At 41.7% G+C, this 17,563-nt stretch overlaps 2 protein-coding genes across 2 annotated transcripts; both read right to left on the bottom strand.

The window, feature by feature from the left end:
- Positions 1-209: 209 nt before the first annotated feature.
- On the bottom strand, positions 210-7,749 carry LOC119336805 (origin of replication complex subunit 3-like). The gene is made up of 18 exons (XM_037608881.1): positions 7,623-7,749; positions 7,340-7,516; positions 7,037-7,264; positions 6,753-6,927; positions 6,489-6,658; positions 6,254-6,384; positions 5,185-5,458; positions 5,009-5,083; positions 4,779-4,855; positions 4,616-4,706; positions 4,104-4,297; positions 3,430-3,499; positions 2,924-3,003; positions 2,499-2,576; positions 1,755-1,830; positions 1,209-1,336; positions 828-986; positions 210-719 (listed from the first exon to the last, which is right to left on the bottom strand). The coding sequence occupies exons 2-18, from the start codon at positions 7,388-7,390 to the stop codon at positions 614-616; spliced, it is 2,163 nt and encodes a 720-aa protein (XP_037464778.1). The 5' UTR covers positions 7,391-7,516; positions 7,623-7,749; the 3' UTR covers positions 210-613.
- A 1,207-nt stretch (positions 7,750-8,956) lies between these two features.
- Positions 8,957-12,298, bottom strand: LOC119336806 (protein MICROTUBULE BINDING PROTEIN 2C-like). The gene is made up of 5 exons (XM_037608882.1): positions 12,063-12,298; positions 11,866-11,934; positions 11,162-11,521; positions 9,793-10,008; positions 8,957-9,363 (listed from the first exon to the last, which is right to left on the bottom strand). Exons 1-5 carry the CDS (start codon positions 12,192-12,194, stop codon positions 9,211-9,213), a joined length of 930 nt encoding a protein of 309 aa, XP_037464779.1. The 5' UTR covers positions 12,195-12,298; the 3' UTR covers positions 8,957-9,210.
- Between the last annotated feature and the right edge of the window lie 5,265 nt (positions 12,299-17,563).

Raw genomic sequence — 17,563 nt, 5'->3', positions numbered from 1 at the left:
AAAAGTACTCTAGCAGAGAAGTGCAGGTTGCAGCATGGCCACCAAAGACCGAAACAAAATCCCGCTGACTGCTTTTCTTCAGCAGTGGTGGTCAGAGAGAAATAGCAGAAAGGAAGATCACAAAAAAAAATTCTGGATTTTCAGCAACAAGAGGGCATCAAAATAGTCAGCCGGTACGCCATGCAAAAGATGTGAGGAGCTCAAAGACATGATTTTCTGAAAAATTACTAGTGTGAATGGTTCTATCATTCTGTTCAACTGAGAGTGATCAACGAACAGGAAATTACATGAAGTTGGCATTTTGTCCAAACCTTTCACGAACTTTACTTTGGTTGCTAGCATAATTAAAAGCAACAATAGCCCTATCAAAATTGTATGAAATATAAACTGTTGCATGGTAATTCAGAGCTCTTCAGTTTGTTCATAATCAACTGATGCAAATACTCAAATAAATTGGTACTTGCAGAAGCCCTCAAAGGCCCCATTGACTCAATGCAGCTCTACATACAACCAAACAGAGCTCTACATGTCACTCACTACATGAGAAGCATTTTCTTAGCCTTTCGGTGCATTGCTCGCTTCTAGCATAATTTCTTCACGAGAAATGAAGGTCTCAAGGACCGAATGCAATTCTCTGCACCAGATCTGGCCTTCTCTTGCTCGGCATTCGAAGAAGTCCAGTAATTTGGAGCTCCGTGACAGCCCTGCAGAACCGTGCTCTAGAAAAATACGTGTCAAGGATTACTGAAATATGAGTAGACAATTATGGACTCAGTTTGTCAGACTATGGTCAAGGAAGCACAAAAAAAAACTATGGTCAAGGATACTGGATCATGGCTCCACTCTGTTGAGGCGTGGCTTTTGATTTCTTTTTTGAGGGAGAACCGACCAATTTGCTTTTCCCTTTTGAATTGATAATTCCATCAAAAGACAGGTACCAGTCATGGAGGTTAATTACGTCACCATATTCTTGGGCTAGGTTGCACCTGCAACATAAAATGGTTTCGCATCAGCTATAAAATGTTGGCCAAGGCTTTGCTTGCCCATATGGCAAATGTTTGAGCCTAGGCCTAGCCTATTAATCATGAATAAATATACTCCATGGACTTACATTACTAATATGGCATATCATGGTGGTGCCATTCAGATTCCAAGCGTCACAGCTTAAATATCAGTAAGAATATTCATATCTTAATGCGTGGACTTACATAACTGATGTGTCATGCAAGGATGCTGACACAGCAATTCCATTTCTGCTGCAGCAAGAGCAATTAAGACGGCTCTGTGACTTCAGGAGATCAAGCTGAACCATTCTTCTTGGGTTTCCAATTAGTGCCTACATATGATATGAGATGAAATGGAAATCAGAATTGTTATTAGTATATGGGTTGCACTTACCATTCTAAATTAATTGAAGTTCTAGCTTTGTCCTAAGTCAAACTTCTCCATATTTGAGTCTAGAAAAATGTGTTAATATCTACAACATCACATACATATAATATGAAAATATTTTTATGATGAATCTAGTGAAACTAATTTGGTGTTGCAGCTGTTGATGTATTTTTCATTTTTTCTATGGTCTTGGTTAAACTTAAAAGAAGTTTGACTTAAGTACTCCCTTCGTCCCATAATGTAAGACATTTTCTGACACTACACTAGTGTAAAAGAACATCTTACATTATGGGACAAAGGAGTAATTTGGAACAGATGGAGTACACGGTAATAACAATTCTCTATATGAAGGAAAAACTTACAGATTGGAGAACACCAACATTCTTGAAGCAAATGATTTCGTGAAAAGGTAAACACTCCACAGGCACCAAAAGTTTTCTGTTGAATATCTAGACATTAGATGCTAAAACTTCAAATGACTTAATATTATAAACTGAACAGAGTTAATAGGATAAGTGACTTCTCAGTTCACAGCATCAACTTGACAATCAGTCATGTCAAGATGTTAATTACTAAATCCCATTGTATATCATACCTATTCCTAGCGGGTCTTATGGTATATCATTGTACATCTAGGCTTCATCTGGTATTACGGTGGATTATGATAAACTGGTGATCACATTTGGCCCAGCTTCTTATATTTGGGTGTTTAGCTAGACGCTTCTCTTAATGAGGATGGAAACAAATATATTACTGTGTTTCAAACTGAGACGAAATGTGAGAGAACAAACATTGAATAACAAAATTGTCTGATACTAAGCTAATTTTTTTTTAGAAAAAGGGGGCAGCCCAGTGCATGTAGCTCCTTTTTTTTTTTGACCTGAAGAGTGCATGTAGCTCCTGCTTGCACAGGGTCCGACCACTTTGGGTCTATTGTACGCAGCCTTTCCCTACATTGCTGTAAGAGGCTGTTTCCAGGACTTGAACCCGTGACCTCATGGTCACAAGGCAGCAGCAGCTTTTACCACTGATACTAAGCTAATTTACTAAACACAAAATGCAAGATCAAAATGGTGCTGAGCTAATATATCCTACCATAACTTTACCTCGTAATATCATCCAATAGCATGGCAGCTTTATCGTTTAATGGCACTGTTCCAATTGCAGTACTATTTGCTGATCTCCTGATACAGCATGAAGTGATGGTCAGCCAGTTTCAGCTAAGCAAAATTTATAATATTGTATTGGAGTTTCATGGATAAGATATTCAGTCACGTCTTGCCAGTTGTCACTATAGCATTGTATGTAAAGTAAATACTACATTAGTCTGACTGGTATGGTAGCAAGTGCGTCGAATGAAACACCCCTGCTAATTATTATTCGACATTAGCATCATGATCATGATTCAGTATCACAAGTCATACATATCCATTAGTTATAAATAACAATAACTGCATGGTTATTTTGGCAGTCTTAATATTTGTTTTATCAATAGAATTGCACATGAGAGATGATAAAAGGAGGTACAAACCTAGGCCACTTATCCTTTGTGATTGTCACACAATCTTCACTGGTTGTGGTTGACTGAAGCTCTTTGACCTTGGCATTAATCTAGAAAAGAATGAGCATATTCATAACTAGCGCCTCAGTGCAGCCAATACAAATATTGCAATTATTGTCTTTGGGTTTTCTGCTACAAGCCCATAATTAGCTTCTCCGATGTAAAGTGAAATTGCCAAATTTCCAGTCCATTTTGTAAAAAGATAAGTTCAGCAATCACAAGTATTCAGAAGCTACTTTAACCCAAAAAACTTCAAACAGAGAACCAAAATAATATGTCCCATTTTCAGAGTATCTATCCAGATTCCATACAAACAACCTAGTACGAAAACTGGTGATGAGAAACTGGATCCACCATTTAGCAAGTGAATAAACTTGACCAAAATGACTTAATGAGAAATAATATAATTTCTCGTTACATGACTTGTACTTCTTTCACCAAAGTTTTCATCATTACGAAATCAGCAGTGAGAATACCTCATTCATTCCTTCTAAGTGGGTGCTCCAAACTTCAAGAACACGAAATAATGTTTCCATAGGCATGTATCTGATCCAACATAACGGATTCATCAGAATCTAAAAGACAAAATTAAATAGAAGTTTCATAAAAGGGTATTGCCTTCAGACAAATGAAAACATCAGCCCTAGTATGTAACTGCTGCTGCAAAAAAAAAAAACTTGTCTTTCATGGTAATTGTCAGTTGGCCATATTACTTCCAATACAATAATCATGGCCTAATGACTCCATTAAAGAATGTGGAGCTCTTATATTAAAGATATAAAAAGGTACGAGGAGAGTGATTGGGGAAACATTGTACACAGTCAAACACCACAGGGCCACAGGTTTTATATTAGCTCAACAGTGCAATGATAGAAATTACAAATCAGTTAGGATCTACATGTGATATACTCCCTCCTTTTCTAAATATAAGCCTTTTTAGAGATTTTAATACGGACTACATACAGATGTATATAGACATATGTTAGAGTGTAGATTCACTCATTTTGCTCCATATGTAGTCCATATTGGAATCCCTAAAAAGGCTTAGGAACGGAGGGAGTACAAGGTTAGATATGCACAAATATCTATAACAATAATAAATCGGAGACTTGTGCATCAAGAAACCTGAAAGCAAATTCGATCATCTTACCTTGCTGTATCCAATGCCTGAGCTATACATCTTCTACCAGCACCTGATTTTCCACTTGATAGATTCCCACTTGTGAGTTTAGACATAAGCAGTTCATTATTTGAATCATTCTGAGTGTGCAGATCTGGATTGATTGCCTCGCAGAAAATATCTAAAAGTTGCACTTTGCCATGTCTTCCAGCTTCATACAAGCACTGGATAGTCATAATGTGGGAAAAAAATATTCAGTATTGTGGACCTAGCATATTCACAATTAATCAACTAAAGAAGCTTCTGTAATTTCAAAATTGTACGGATGTGTTTTATATCATATACATACCAATGAGTAAATTACATAGTTATACTTTTCATTAGCTTTTATTTAGTATCCTTCACATGAAGGGAGACATGTGAGCATGCAATATCTTAAGTGTTTACCACAACGCTCATTTATGTATAATGATGGAGAGCTGTTGTTTTCTCAAGGGGGCAGGGGCGCGGGGGGAGTGTGGATAGTAGCACCATGAGCCTACCAAGAGAACAGAACTCCAATCCTTTTGCAGCTTCATCAGCTCAGACAAACCTTCTACCAAATTGTTGCCAGGCTTGATTGAGTTATTTTCCCTGCAATACACAGTTTCAAACCTATAGAATGGGAGATATTATTGTAACCAGATCTTATAGATGATCTTATACCTAGTGCATGAGGGTAAACCAAAAGCTTGTTTCTGAACTGCTACAGGCAGTGCACCAAATTTATCACGCCAAAAGTTCTGTAGGGTAGTAAATCAGAAGCAACTCAAACAGATAGTATATATATATATATACTAAAATATAAGGGAAACTGAAGTGTAGGTTCTAGCTGGTAGTAGTAACAAAAAAATAGCAAACATGGTACTATGATGGAAATAGGGAATAGCAGCAACCTCAGAATCCTCTTCAAGCATTCCCATGCACAAGAAACTCAAAGGTTCGACAGAGAAGTGCTTACTGCATGCAAGCTATGTCAATTTTGATTAGTCATTCCATAACAGATAGAGAAAATATATTCATAGAATTTCTAACATGAATATAGCCTAAGTGCTTAATATGAAAAACTAACCTTGAGAGCACTAATGAATGATGTTATTGTCCCATCATGTCTGAAAAAGTAATTTCTGAGGAAGACTGCAACTTCGTGGCTGATGCAGAAACCGGCGCATGGTTTAACAAGGATGGCCTCCACAAGGGCATTCATTCTATCAGAGGGAGACCCCAACGTGAGTTTACAGGGATCTAATCTTTGAAGAGCTTCCGATGAGAGCAGTTTCCTTGGTGCGTCAAGGGTAGTTGCTATCCCCATTACAAAGAAGATTGGAATCTTAATTACCCACTCACTACAATAAAGAGATAAGTATTAGGCTTTCAAAAATTCTATGTCGAACCAAATCCACAAATGCAAGCTTCTTAATTGAAACTAATCACAGAAAGAAGAAAAACTACTCCCTCCATTCCATAATGTAGTGCGCCCGCGCTTTTCGAGATTTAAGTTTGACCATAAATTTAACCAACGTGGGTTAAATTTAATGGTATAATTTTTGCTCCCGCCGCAGTCGCCCACGTTGGTTAAATTTATGGTCAAACTTAAATCTTGAAAAGCGCGGGCGGACTACATTATGGAATGGAGGGAGTACGTATTATGTTTCATTACTGGTAAATACATTTCTTCTAGAAAGCTAAACAAGTGGCAACAAGTGGCATGCTCATGCAACTACAAGAATATGTTTCATTACTGGTAAACACATTTCTTCTAGAGAGAAGCTAAACAAGTGGCATGGAGCATGCAACTACAAGAATATGTTTCATTATTGGTAAACACATTTCTTCTAGAGAGGAGCTAAACAAGTGGCATGGAGCATGCAACTACAAGAAAAGGAGCAGAAGCTATTGAACAAATAAATCGATATGCTTCTTGCTATCATTGACATTGAAACTAATTAGTGTTAAGCTGTAAGGATTAAACAGTGGGCTAAGAGTTGAAACTAGTATTTATGTAGTCAGGATTTTGGCATATCTCATGGGTACCGAGATCAGAGTTTCTTCAAAGATTGCACTTACTTTTACCTGGGTTGGCATAGAAGTGCCTAAAAGATAAGAGCGAAGTGCCTGAAGCGACGAAACATAGAGTTTACCTCAGCGTCATCACAAGCTCTCCCAGGACATCACCGGAGCATTGCTCTAAATCATCAATTATGATAATGATAGGTTGATCATAATTGTCGCCTTTGCAGTACCAAGATGCAAGTGCAGATACATCTGCTACCTGTTGGAGAAAAGCAGCAACAGATGAAGTTAGAGAGCCAATACATTCGAGTCTGAATCAACAATGCAGATTTAAAAGATTTCAGCCACAGTCATGTCACTCACATCTGGAACGTCTGAAAGCAGCTGCCTCAACAAGCTCCTTAAGCAGCCACCGACTCCATTCTTTGATGATAATTCCGTTGCCGAGAGCTTGGCCAGGTGACATCCATTAGACTCCAGATGATCCATGAGATCCCGAAATGTCGTGACATCGTCAACAAATTCTGCATTCTCTGCAAAAGTGAGAAATCCAATCAAATCAAATCAGCTGATTCCTCGCCAGTAGAAACCAATCAGTCAAACACTTGATGGCAGTGTTCTGCTTACTAGTGAGAACAAACGCCGTTGGTATCTTTCTGCAGATCACATCAGTTAAGAGAGGGTACGGCTGCTGGATTTCGGCAGGGCAGGGTCTCGTGATAGAGCGGATCGCGGAGAAGGATTCCTGAACCCACCGCAGCACCTGGTCGAACAGCTTGAGGTTGATGCCTCTGAGGACCTCCTGGAACCAAAACCAAGCAATACCAAGATGAGACATAGCACACATTAAAGTATGCACATGATGAGGAACGAGGCTGGTCAATCGAATTATGGGGTGAAGAGAGGCAGACATTGATGGTGGATTGGATCTTGGACCAGGTGCAGTGGAAGGCCTCCAGGCGGAGCTGCTCGAACAGCTCCATGTCCCCCTCATCGTCGTCGTCCCGCGGCCTCTTTGCAGATTTGGGGTTGGGAGATGACGGCTGGGAGACCTCGATTCGCCGCCGGGCCCGGGAGGTTGCCGGGGAGGAAACGGATGCGGACGCACCAGCGGACGCCTTGTGAAGGACAAAGAACGGCTGCAAGAAGACAGGCATGAGAGGGGGGGTAAATGCAGATCACGCGCAGGCTGCAACATCTGAGCAGAAACATGCCTGGATATTGTTGGCGGCTGTGAGCGGAGCTTCGCGAGACGGTGTGCCCATGGCTCCGGCGGTCAGAGGGGGGAGGCGGCGGCGAGGGGCACGGCGGCTGCTAATCGAGCCGGCGGTTGCTCACCCACGCGAGGCAGCGGGCCAATTGATACTGCTCTGCCCCGGCTAAATCTTTCTCTGCAATTGATTACCCCATCTTAGCCTTGCCGCTGGCAGTTGATAAAATGCCACACACTCCAGGATTCACTTGTTGTTTGATAGCGCGGGAGAGAGGGGGGCTCACCTGAGAGGACCCGTTGTCGTCTCGGCGGACGGCGGCGCGGTCAGGGGAAGGCGGGGCGGGACGGGCGGCGCGAGGAGAGGGCGGGACGGGAGGGGGACGGGGCTCGCGCGGTGGAGTGGGGAGGGGGGCGGAGGAGTCAGGGAAGGCGTGCGTGGGTCGTTCCGTTCCGGTCCGGAGTCCGGACGGGGAGAGAAGAGAAGGGACTGATGTGATCTGACGGTCAGGGCGTTCCGAGGGGTCGGATCGTGTGGCTGGAAATTGCTTGTTGGGACGGTGCCTTAGGGTAGACCAGTGCCAATGTTTGGCTTGGCGGGAATTTGCGCGCCAGAATTGAGCGGGCTTAGCTTGGAAAAAGGCCGTTTGTGCCCGTCATACTCAGACCACCTGGTTGGTACTTACACTGTAGTCAGGCTTAGCTTGGAAAAAGGCCTTCTTTCTCTAAAAAGAAAGTTAATATGGTACGCATTTTGCGTGCCCTTAATTTTTTTTGCAAAGAAACCTCAAATCAGCCTTTTTTTTAACTGCAAACCATAGGTAGAACAATTGTACTACGGTATTTCTCACTAATAAGGCAAATAAAATACAATATTTACAACAAGAAAAACAACAGAATGAAAAAACTGTTCTAGTGAAAAACAACTCAAAACTTGCAAGGTTTAACGAGCATTTTCCGTTCGAACTTCGAAACTAGCGAATTAAGTTGAATTGGCATTTGAATGGGTTTAAGGAGTCGAGTTGTCAAATAATATTCTCTCTAAACTTTGGCTGCGTTTTTTTATAATAGTCTCCTCCTTTATTCAATCACAATTGCATCATTTACAAGGAATGGTATCATCGCATCCATTGGCGAATCCATCCAGATACTAGAAGGAGGTATCTTTACAATTGTACTCGCTAAACTTTGGCTGTGTTTGTTGGGCGATTTTTCATGAGAAAAAACGACGTTTGTTTGGGCAATTGTGAGAATATAGCATTAAGAGCATGCTTTGGGAGTAGCATAAACCTACAGTGTGGATATGATCTAGCTGCAACTCTTCTAATGATTTCGTTGCAGGTGGTTTTGGCGTCTTCACAAGCTCCTCCAAAAAGGAAATTATTGTTGTCACTATAATGCACCTACTTAATTGCAGTTCTTCAGATGACATTATACGATTCCACATCATCATGAACGTGATTGCAGAAATATGACAATTCAAACATAATAAAAAGAAAGGTGCATCAACAGTTCAAAATTCCAATGCCATAAAAACTAGCAGCAATTTGTGCCTGGAGATTCAACCAAGTCTGTAAACACTAAAATCACACTAGATAGCAGCACTTCCCAGTGCTCATCATCAAAACAACAGCCAAAGTTTTCCTTCTAATTTAATCAACAACGGAGAGCACAGAACCAGGTAAATGTGATTCAAAAACTAAAACAACTGTCCAGTTTCAAGTGCTCGATCGGTTACAGTCACACCGGTCACACACATGAACCAGCTCAAGCCCACAATTATAATTACATCAGCGACTTAAAATTATCGTACATACACTACAATTGGCACCACCGTGCATCATCGTACATACACTACAACTGGCACCTCGTGCATTATTGTACAACAAGGACCTGCAGCCTTGACCGCGCCTCCGCAACTGAACTCAACTGTTCTTCGTTAGGGTTTGCTCTTGCAGCAGCAAGAGCTTCAGCATATGTAACTCTTTCCTGCTCTATCTTGTCCACTTCAATCTTGTCGATTTCACTCTGAAAGAGCAACGTTTGATGGTTAGTTAACGAGGGTAAATATGCAGGCATGACATCTTCTCAGTTTTACTTTTGTTGAAGTTTTTGTAGCAGCTTTCATAGTGATCTTGCATGGCAGGGCACAGGCCGCATTATTAACATATCCTAAAAGTGTTACCCTGATTATGTTGATAGCCTAAATTGTTAGCTAATTCCATTGTAGAATCCAAATATTAAACATTACATGATTTTCAAGCCAGAAATGATAAGCTAGAGTACCATACATTTTACACAGTTGCCAAAAAAGGAATAATTTGGATTGCAATTAGATCTTTTGCAGAAAATTAGTAGTACAGGTATGCGTCATCATTGATCAGACCTGTAAAACTTGTAGGGATTCAAGAAGGTTTACGACAAAAGGTAAAGACACAGCAATCAAGGATTACTCACCACTGATTGAAGTGCCTCTAGATCATAAGATGGTATGCTACCATCGTGACAATCATCTGAAACATTCTCCGAGATTTTCTCGAATAATGTCACGAATGAACTTATCTCAAACTCCATACTGGAGACATCCCCTTGAAGATCTTCCACCTTCTTATTTGAGGTCTTTACCTCCCATTCCAATTTTTCTAAAGATGCTTGCTTGTCTGCAAGCATAATCTGTAGAAGAAATTTCAGGAAAAAAAACATCAAATAAATGCCACAGTATGGGCTGTTGATTTGACTATAAACCAAACATTTAATACAGGAAAGCAAGGGAACAGAACACCCACTCTGTTAAACTTTACCGAAATTGAGCTATGCTATTATCATCTGGTAAGGGAAATGTATATGAAATAAACATGTTTTATTCAACTAAATTGCAAAAAGTGGAATTGCGTACATGCACAGATCAATTCTGTGCACGAAAACAGGGCCACAGTTCAGTTTGCATTATGGCCAAAAGGAGGATTATAACTTTGGGACCGCATAGCATAGTAGTGGAAAAAAATCTAGGCTACAAAGATTTGAAATTCACTAATAAAGCCTGGTACAATGATAAATGCATTGCAATCCAGATTATAACTGGAAAGTGGAAACTGCTGCATATGGCCTGTCTGCTATTCGATATTCGTACCTTGGTTTCTTCAGTTTAAAATCAACTTCGCATATTGTGAACAAAATGGTGGTGAAGTGGTGAACATAAGCATATCATTCCCTAATTTTATGTTGTAATTGCAAAAAATGTTTGATGAAGCTTCTAGGAAATGACCACATGCTTTTTTCAAAGAAATAACCATTTTGGCTGCTTGGAACATATGGAAGATTAGAAACAGATGCTACTTTGACAGGATACCTGCCTCCTTGGTGGACCGCCTGAGACTACTTCAATCTCAACTCAATATTTTGAAACTGAGGGTGCAGCCTAATATAGCTGAATTCTTGACTGGCTTCAGTGATAGTCATGTAGTGTCACTTTTCTTTCTCCTTATGGCCTTTGTATAATTCTGGACTTTGTTCCATGACTCTGCATATTCTTTATTTAATTTAAATAGCAGAAAGGAGCCTCTCCTGCTGCTCTAATGGTTAAAAAATGTATTTTATGTGTTTGTTAGGATCATTGTGATTTGAACACCAAGGGCGTGACAACCAAAAATCTAAAACGTAGCAACTAGTGTGCCATTTGTAGAACAAAATTTAAAACGATAACGGCAAATGAGCTTCAGAAAAATGAGGAAACTTTGGCTCACAGAACCATAATATAGCACAATTTCCACTAAAGAAATATATTTATAGCACAATGTAGTTGCAGGCAGGCAGGCGGGCAATTCACCTTTGCATTTTGTAACTGAGAATTTGCATACTTGATTAAAGCTTCTTTCTCGGCAACTTGGCGTTTCAACCCATCAACTGTCGAATATACCGCATTCATCTCACTCACAGTACTCTCAGCCGACCTCAAAGCGTCCTCTTTTTCGACAAGTTGCTTTTGGAGCTCATCGACCTGCTCACGCAGCAAACCGATCTCATCCTTGTCTTTGGGTTTATTTTCTGCCCCCAATTGAGTCATCGAGGCAACCGAGCCGTTGTCTCCATTTGAATCAGGTGTACTCTTATTTCCTGTGTCTCCAGGATCCCTCCGCATTTTTGCCGACACAGTTTGTGATGTCTTTGCGCTTTTCAAATCACCACCCTATAAGAAAAAATCACGCATCCCTTCACCGTTACAAAAGCTCATGACATTAACAAAACAGATTTATCAACGCCATGCCATCTCAACAAGGCTACAAAAACCGACAAACTTGCGAGATCTACCCCTGTAAACCATGCAATGACAATGAAAATCCCTAATCTGAACTTTCTTGCACAGCCTATCTACCGAAGCACGACATCTGAACCACTCCCGGGGTCACAATTCAGAAAAGTACACAGGGAAACCGAAACATCAGCAACTGTCACTATAGCTTTTTTGTTAATGCAAAAAATCCCCACATCCAAGGAGCAAAGCGCCAAAAGGCGAAGAAAGAAGCGTGTCACCTTCTTGGCCGGCGCCGGCGTGTACACCAGCGAGGCGCGCCGCGAGTACGACGGGTTCGTCCTCCGATCCTGCATCCAGAGACAAAGCAACCGCGATAGTCAGAACAACCCGAATCTACAAGCTCCGCGAGAGGGAGCATGAAATCCCTCCAACCCCGGCGAGATCTGCGCCGCGGCTCGCCCACGCGCGCGCTCACCATGAGGGACTCGACGAGCGGCACCATGTCGACCAGGTCCTTGAAGAGGACCCGATCCACGTTCCCGCGGACCTCGCCTGGGCCGGCGGCGCCGGCGCCGGCCTCCGCCGGCCGGAGGGACCGGTCGAGCATCCCTTTTGTCTTTTTTCAAACCGAATCGGGAGGGCGACGAGTGGGAGTGGGGCGGAATGGAATCGGGCTGGGAATTTGGGAACGGGAAACGGCTGGGAATAGACGAGAGGGTCGGGCGGGTGGTTGGGTCGGGGTTTAAGGCCCCGCGGCTTCTCCGGGTCGCTGGGTTCGGTCGTGGTGTTGATTCCGACCGACCCGGCCGCTTTTACGAGGCTTCTTGGTGCGGTGCGGGCGGAGTCCTGGCTGGAAAATGCCTGCTTTGGGAAAGGCAAAGAGGGGCCAAAAGAGGCGCCACGCTTTGGCTAATGATTCCGTTGTGTGGTTTGTGCAAGTGGAAACCAGATGGAATTGATCGATGGAATTGCTTCTTCTTCAGGGATCTTGTCTTTTTTTGTGTGTTTTAATAACGTACTCCCTCCGTTCATAAATATAAGATGTTTTGGATATTTCAAAATGAACTAACGATGGATTGAAATGTGTGAACAAACACACTAAAATGTGTCTATGTACATTTGATTTCGAAAAAATAGAACATCTAAATGTGTAGGGACTATTATTCCGTGCTACTCACTCCATCCTTATTTATAAGTCTAGAACACCGCACACCTTTCGGTAGAAAAAAATGACCATGGATTTGTTCAATAAAATATTAGTTATATGTCGTAAAACGTATATCATAGCGTTCAATTTCAAGAAAAGATTTCAATGGTGTATTTTTCGTTGCATATAATGCATATTTTATAGACTAAATTAATGGTCAAGGTTTTTTATTGAAACATGCTTGAGACTTATAAATCGGGATAGATGAAGTAGTGGAAATGAAAGGAGACAATCTTAAGATAAAGAGTCAATCTTGGCTACCTGATCAAGGCGTGGACTGAATATTAAGTGTAGCTACCTGATCCATGGCAACAAATATGTGCACGAGTGCCTCCGTTTCACAGGATACGCTCTCCACCAGATGCTCCACCAGGTTAGGGGTCATTAGATTCAAAATTAAAGGACAAGATCCATTTGCAAGGGGAGCTGCTGGTGTATTTGCAAAACAAACCTTAAGTCTAGCTAAACAGATAAGATAGACCTCCCAAGCCCAGTTCGTCTATCGCCTTTCCTCTGTCCTGTCTTTGCCCCATCCCATCTCTTGTGTCACCCCCCACCTTACCATGGGAGCTAAGCTAGGGTTTGAAAAAAATCGCCCATCCCGTTTCTTTCCCTCTCCAGCAGAAAGTCGGGATCTCCGCCATAGAAGCTAAACCTGCACACGACGAACTGTATTGTGGTGCTGGCTCATGTTCTAGTTTTGGGACGTCGATGGTACAGAGTGACACAAGAGTTGACGGTCTGCTGTACTTCAAGGATCAAGGTGTGTTGTCTTCTTCCTTTAACCATGTGTTTTGGAATGAGTATTATCTGCACCGAACCGATGTATGATATATGCAACTATAAGGGTAAAAATTGTATCTTCGGTTTCAGTTGCAACAATAATAAGATTACAAATACACAAATGAGATGCTTTTGTTTTATTCCTTCGAAATTTATAACAATTTTTCATGTGCATCACTATGCATGATTGTGAGTACTTGTATATGAAGAATCAATACTTGGGAGTTGTGAAACCATTACTAGTTGTCCTCAGCTGCCTTCGCTGTCGCTATCTTCTCCGCCGCCTCACGCTCGCACTGCCTCTGGCGGCGCTCCTTTCGGGCAAGGTTCTTCTCCTTGCAAGGATCCAAAGCCAAGCAGGGGACCTTGACTGATTCCGCCGAGGCATCATCTGTGGCCGTGGAGGCGGGCACGATCGCCAGTGACAACATCGGCGAAGGTGGAAGAGGAAGGATGGGGTGGGCGGCTGCGGGAGAAATGGAGGAGGGAGGAGGGAGGCTGGAGGAGTTCGATCGATGCGGAGAACTAGTCAATTTGGTTCTGATTTGGGATGGGTCCGTCTTGACAGAGTCAACGCGGCGGGTGTGTCTGGGCGCTTCCGAGCCTTCCCATATCCGGCCTAGATATGGGCCGAATATGAGGTGTGCCGGTCAGTCCCGGTGTTTGGGGCGGAAATGGAGTGTTCGTTTGGGTGGCATTTTTTTCGTCCGGTCACTGACCCGGCAGCCCGTCCGGGCGTTTGGGACGGATTGGGGGTTCGGTTGTAGATGCTCTTATGAATGCTTTTTCTAGGGTAATATATATAGAGTACATTGTACAGAACAACTGTTCATCTGGTACGCTCGAGAGAGAAAAAGGTTTCCATCGAGCGAGTACTACTTCCTCCGTCCCAAAATTCTTGTCTTACATTTTTCTAGATACGGATGTATCTAATACTAAAATGTGATTTGATACATCTGTATTTGGACAAATTTAAGACAAGAATTTTGGGACGGAGGGAGTACATTAGAAGGACCATCGCCCTGTACGTGGTTGCATGATTCCAAAGTGGTTACCGAGACAAAAGCCTTGTACACTACTCCACCTTCGAGACACTCTTTTTTCCTGATTGGCACTAACACTTGTCTTCTTTCAATCTTTCTCTCGAGAGTACAGTCTACACCGGCCTGATACGGGACAAGTATAGATACACAACAAACCAGAAAGAAAAATAGCAGCCGGACGGTCGTACCGGGCCCACCAGTTGGAGGCTGGCGCAACACTCGCCGGCCGAACAGCCATTGAGACGTCGTGCCGTGCCAAGACAGTTTTTGTCAAAAATAAAATAAAATAAAAGAATAAGACTGACAGAGACGGAAATGGATTTTGTAAGGGTTCATTTGGTTCTTTTTTGTAGGAAGGGTTCATTTGGTTCGCAGTGATTCTAAAACCGAAAAAATAGGGGGAAACACAAGAATACGATACAAATGCATGTATAAAACAGAGAATCGGTACAGATGAATTATATCAGCTTTGCTATAAACATGGTCAAATGAAAGTCAACCCACATAAAAGTGTACAATTAGAATATTATTATCTCTCCTATTTAGAAACAATGTAAGGTTCTACTAACTTCTCCGTCGTCCAACTTTACATACGTTATCTCTTTCCTTTCTTCGCTTTAATCTTTTTCTTTATATCTCTGGGGTTTTCATCGGTTTACCTTTAAACCCGCCTTAAACTGCCTCACCTTCTATTTATTTACCAAATAAAATTACTTTTTTGATAAGCCAATAAGTGCTTACCAAATGTAAAATCTTAAAATAACTTTAGGTAGGTAAATCAGGGGCAGAATCTATTAAAATTTTATTTATGCAATCATAATAACATGGACATGTAAATTGCATGATAATGTACTAAAATATGTGTACCTGTTGCAAAGCACGAGCAATTATCTAGTGCCACTTAAAAATCTTAAAGAGAACTCTGTCAATCACTATCTTATCTGGAAAATAAACTCACACTCCCACTTGATTCAAGTGATTGTAGTACCCGGACATTCTGAGCACACGCTCACTGGTTGAGCTATTCTCCTCCATCTTGTAGGCAAAGTACTTGCCAGAGGTCGCATACCTCTCTATACGGCCATGAATCTGAAATACCAATTTTAGCTCTTGGAACATCTCATATGCTCCGTGGCGTTCAAGACGTCTTTGAAGCCCCGAGTCTAAGTCGTAAAGCATGGTGCACTAAACTATCAAGTAGTCATCATATTGAGCTTGACAAACGTTCATGATCTCTGCATCTGCTCCTGCAATAGGTCTGTCACCTATAATCCTCAGATCACGGACCCGGACCGCATCATTGCTACTATCATCTTTCAACTTAGTTTCCTCTAGGAACATATCAAAAACCATAGGGAAGCTACAACGCGAGCTATTGATCTACAACATAATTTTCAAATACTATCAAGACTAAATTCATGATAAATTAAGTTCAGTTAATCAAATTACTTAAGAACTCCCACTTAGATTGACATCCATCAAGTCATCTAAATGATACGTGATCCAAACCAACTAAACCATGTTCGATCATCACGTGAGATGGAGTAGTCATCAATGGTGAACGTCTCTATGTTGATCATATCTACTATATGATTCACATTCGACCTTTCGGTCTTTAGTGTTTCAAGGCCATGTCTGTACATGCTAGGCTCGTCAAGTTTAACCCGAGTATTCTGCATGTGCAAAACTGTCTTGCACCCGTTGTATGTGAATGTAGAGCCTATCAAACCCGATCATCACGTGGTGTCTCGGCACGAAGAACTGTCGCAATGGTGCATACTCAGGGAGAACACTTATACCTTGAAATTTAGTTAAGGGATTATCTTATAATGCTACTGCCGTACTAAGCAAAATAAGATGCATAAAGATAAACATCACATGCAATCAGAATATGTGGCATGATATGGCCATCATCATTTTGTGCTTTTGATCTTCATCTCCAAAGCATCATCATGATCTCCATTCTCACGGCTCGACACCTTGATCTCCATCCTTGCGTCGTGGTCGTCTCGCCAACTATTGCTTCTACAACTATTGCTACCGCATAATGATAAAGTAAAGCAATTACATGGCGTTTGCATTTCATACAATAAAGAGACAACCATGAGGCTCCTGCCGGTTGTCGATAACTTTTACAAAACATGATCATCTCATACAATAACGTATATCACATCATGTCTTGACCATATCACATCACAACATGCCTTGCAAAAACAAGTTAGACGTCCTATAGTTTGTTGTTGCAAGTTTTACGTGGCTGCTACGGGTTTCTAGCAAGAACCGAACTTACCTACGCATCAAAACCACAATGGTGATTTATCAAGTTTGTTGTTTTAACCTTCAACAAGGACCGGCCACAGTCAAATTCGGTTCAACTAAAGTAGGAGAAACAGACACCCACCAACCATCTTTATGCAAAACTAGTTGCATGTCTGTCGGTGGAACTGGTCTCATGAACGTGGTCATGTAAGGTTGGTCCGGGCCCCTTCATCCAACAATACTGCCGAATCAAAATAAGTAATTGGTGGTGAGCAGTATGACGATCACTACCCACAACTCTTTGTGTTCTACTCGTGCATATCATCTATGCATAAACCTGGCTCTGATACTGCTACGTCTTGAGCTTGCATTGGTTTTCCTTGAAGAGGAAAGGGTGATGCAGGAAAGTAGCATAAGTATTTCCCTTAGTTTTTGAGAACCAAGGTATCAATCCAGTAGGAGGCTCCTCAAAAGCCCCACGCACCTACACAAACAAACAAGAACTCGCAACCAACGCAATAAAGGGGTTGCCAATCCCTTCACGGCCACTTGCGAAAGTGAGATCTGATAGAGATAATATGATAAGATAAATATATTTTTGGTATTTTTATGATATAGATTGTAAAGTAAAAGATGCAAATAAAAGTAAATTGAAACTTATATGATAAAAGATAGACCCAGGGG

The sequence above is a fragment of the Triticum dicoccoides genome, chromosome 7B (assembly GCF_002162155.2).
Source record: "Triticum dicoccoides isolate Atlit2015 ecotype Zavitan chromosome 7B, WEW_v2.0, whole genome shotgun sequence".
Taxonomy (NCBI): Eukaryota; Viridiplantae; Streptophyta; class Magnoliopsida; order Poales; family Poaceae; genus Triticum; species Triticum dicoccoides.
This window is presented reverse-complemented; position numbering and strand designations above follow the sequence as displayed.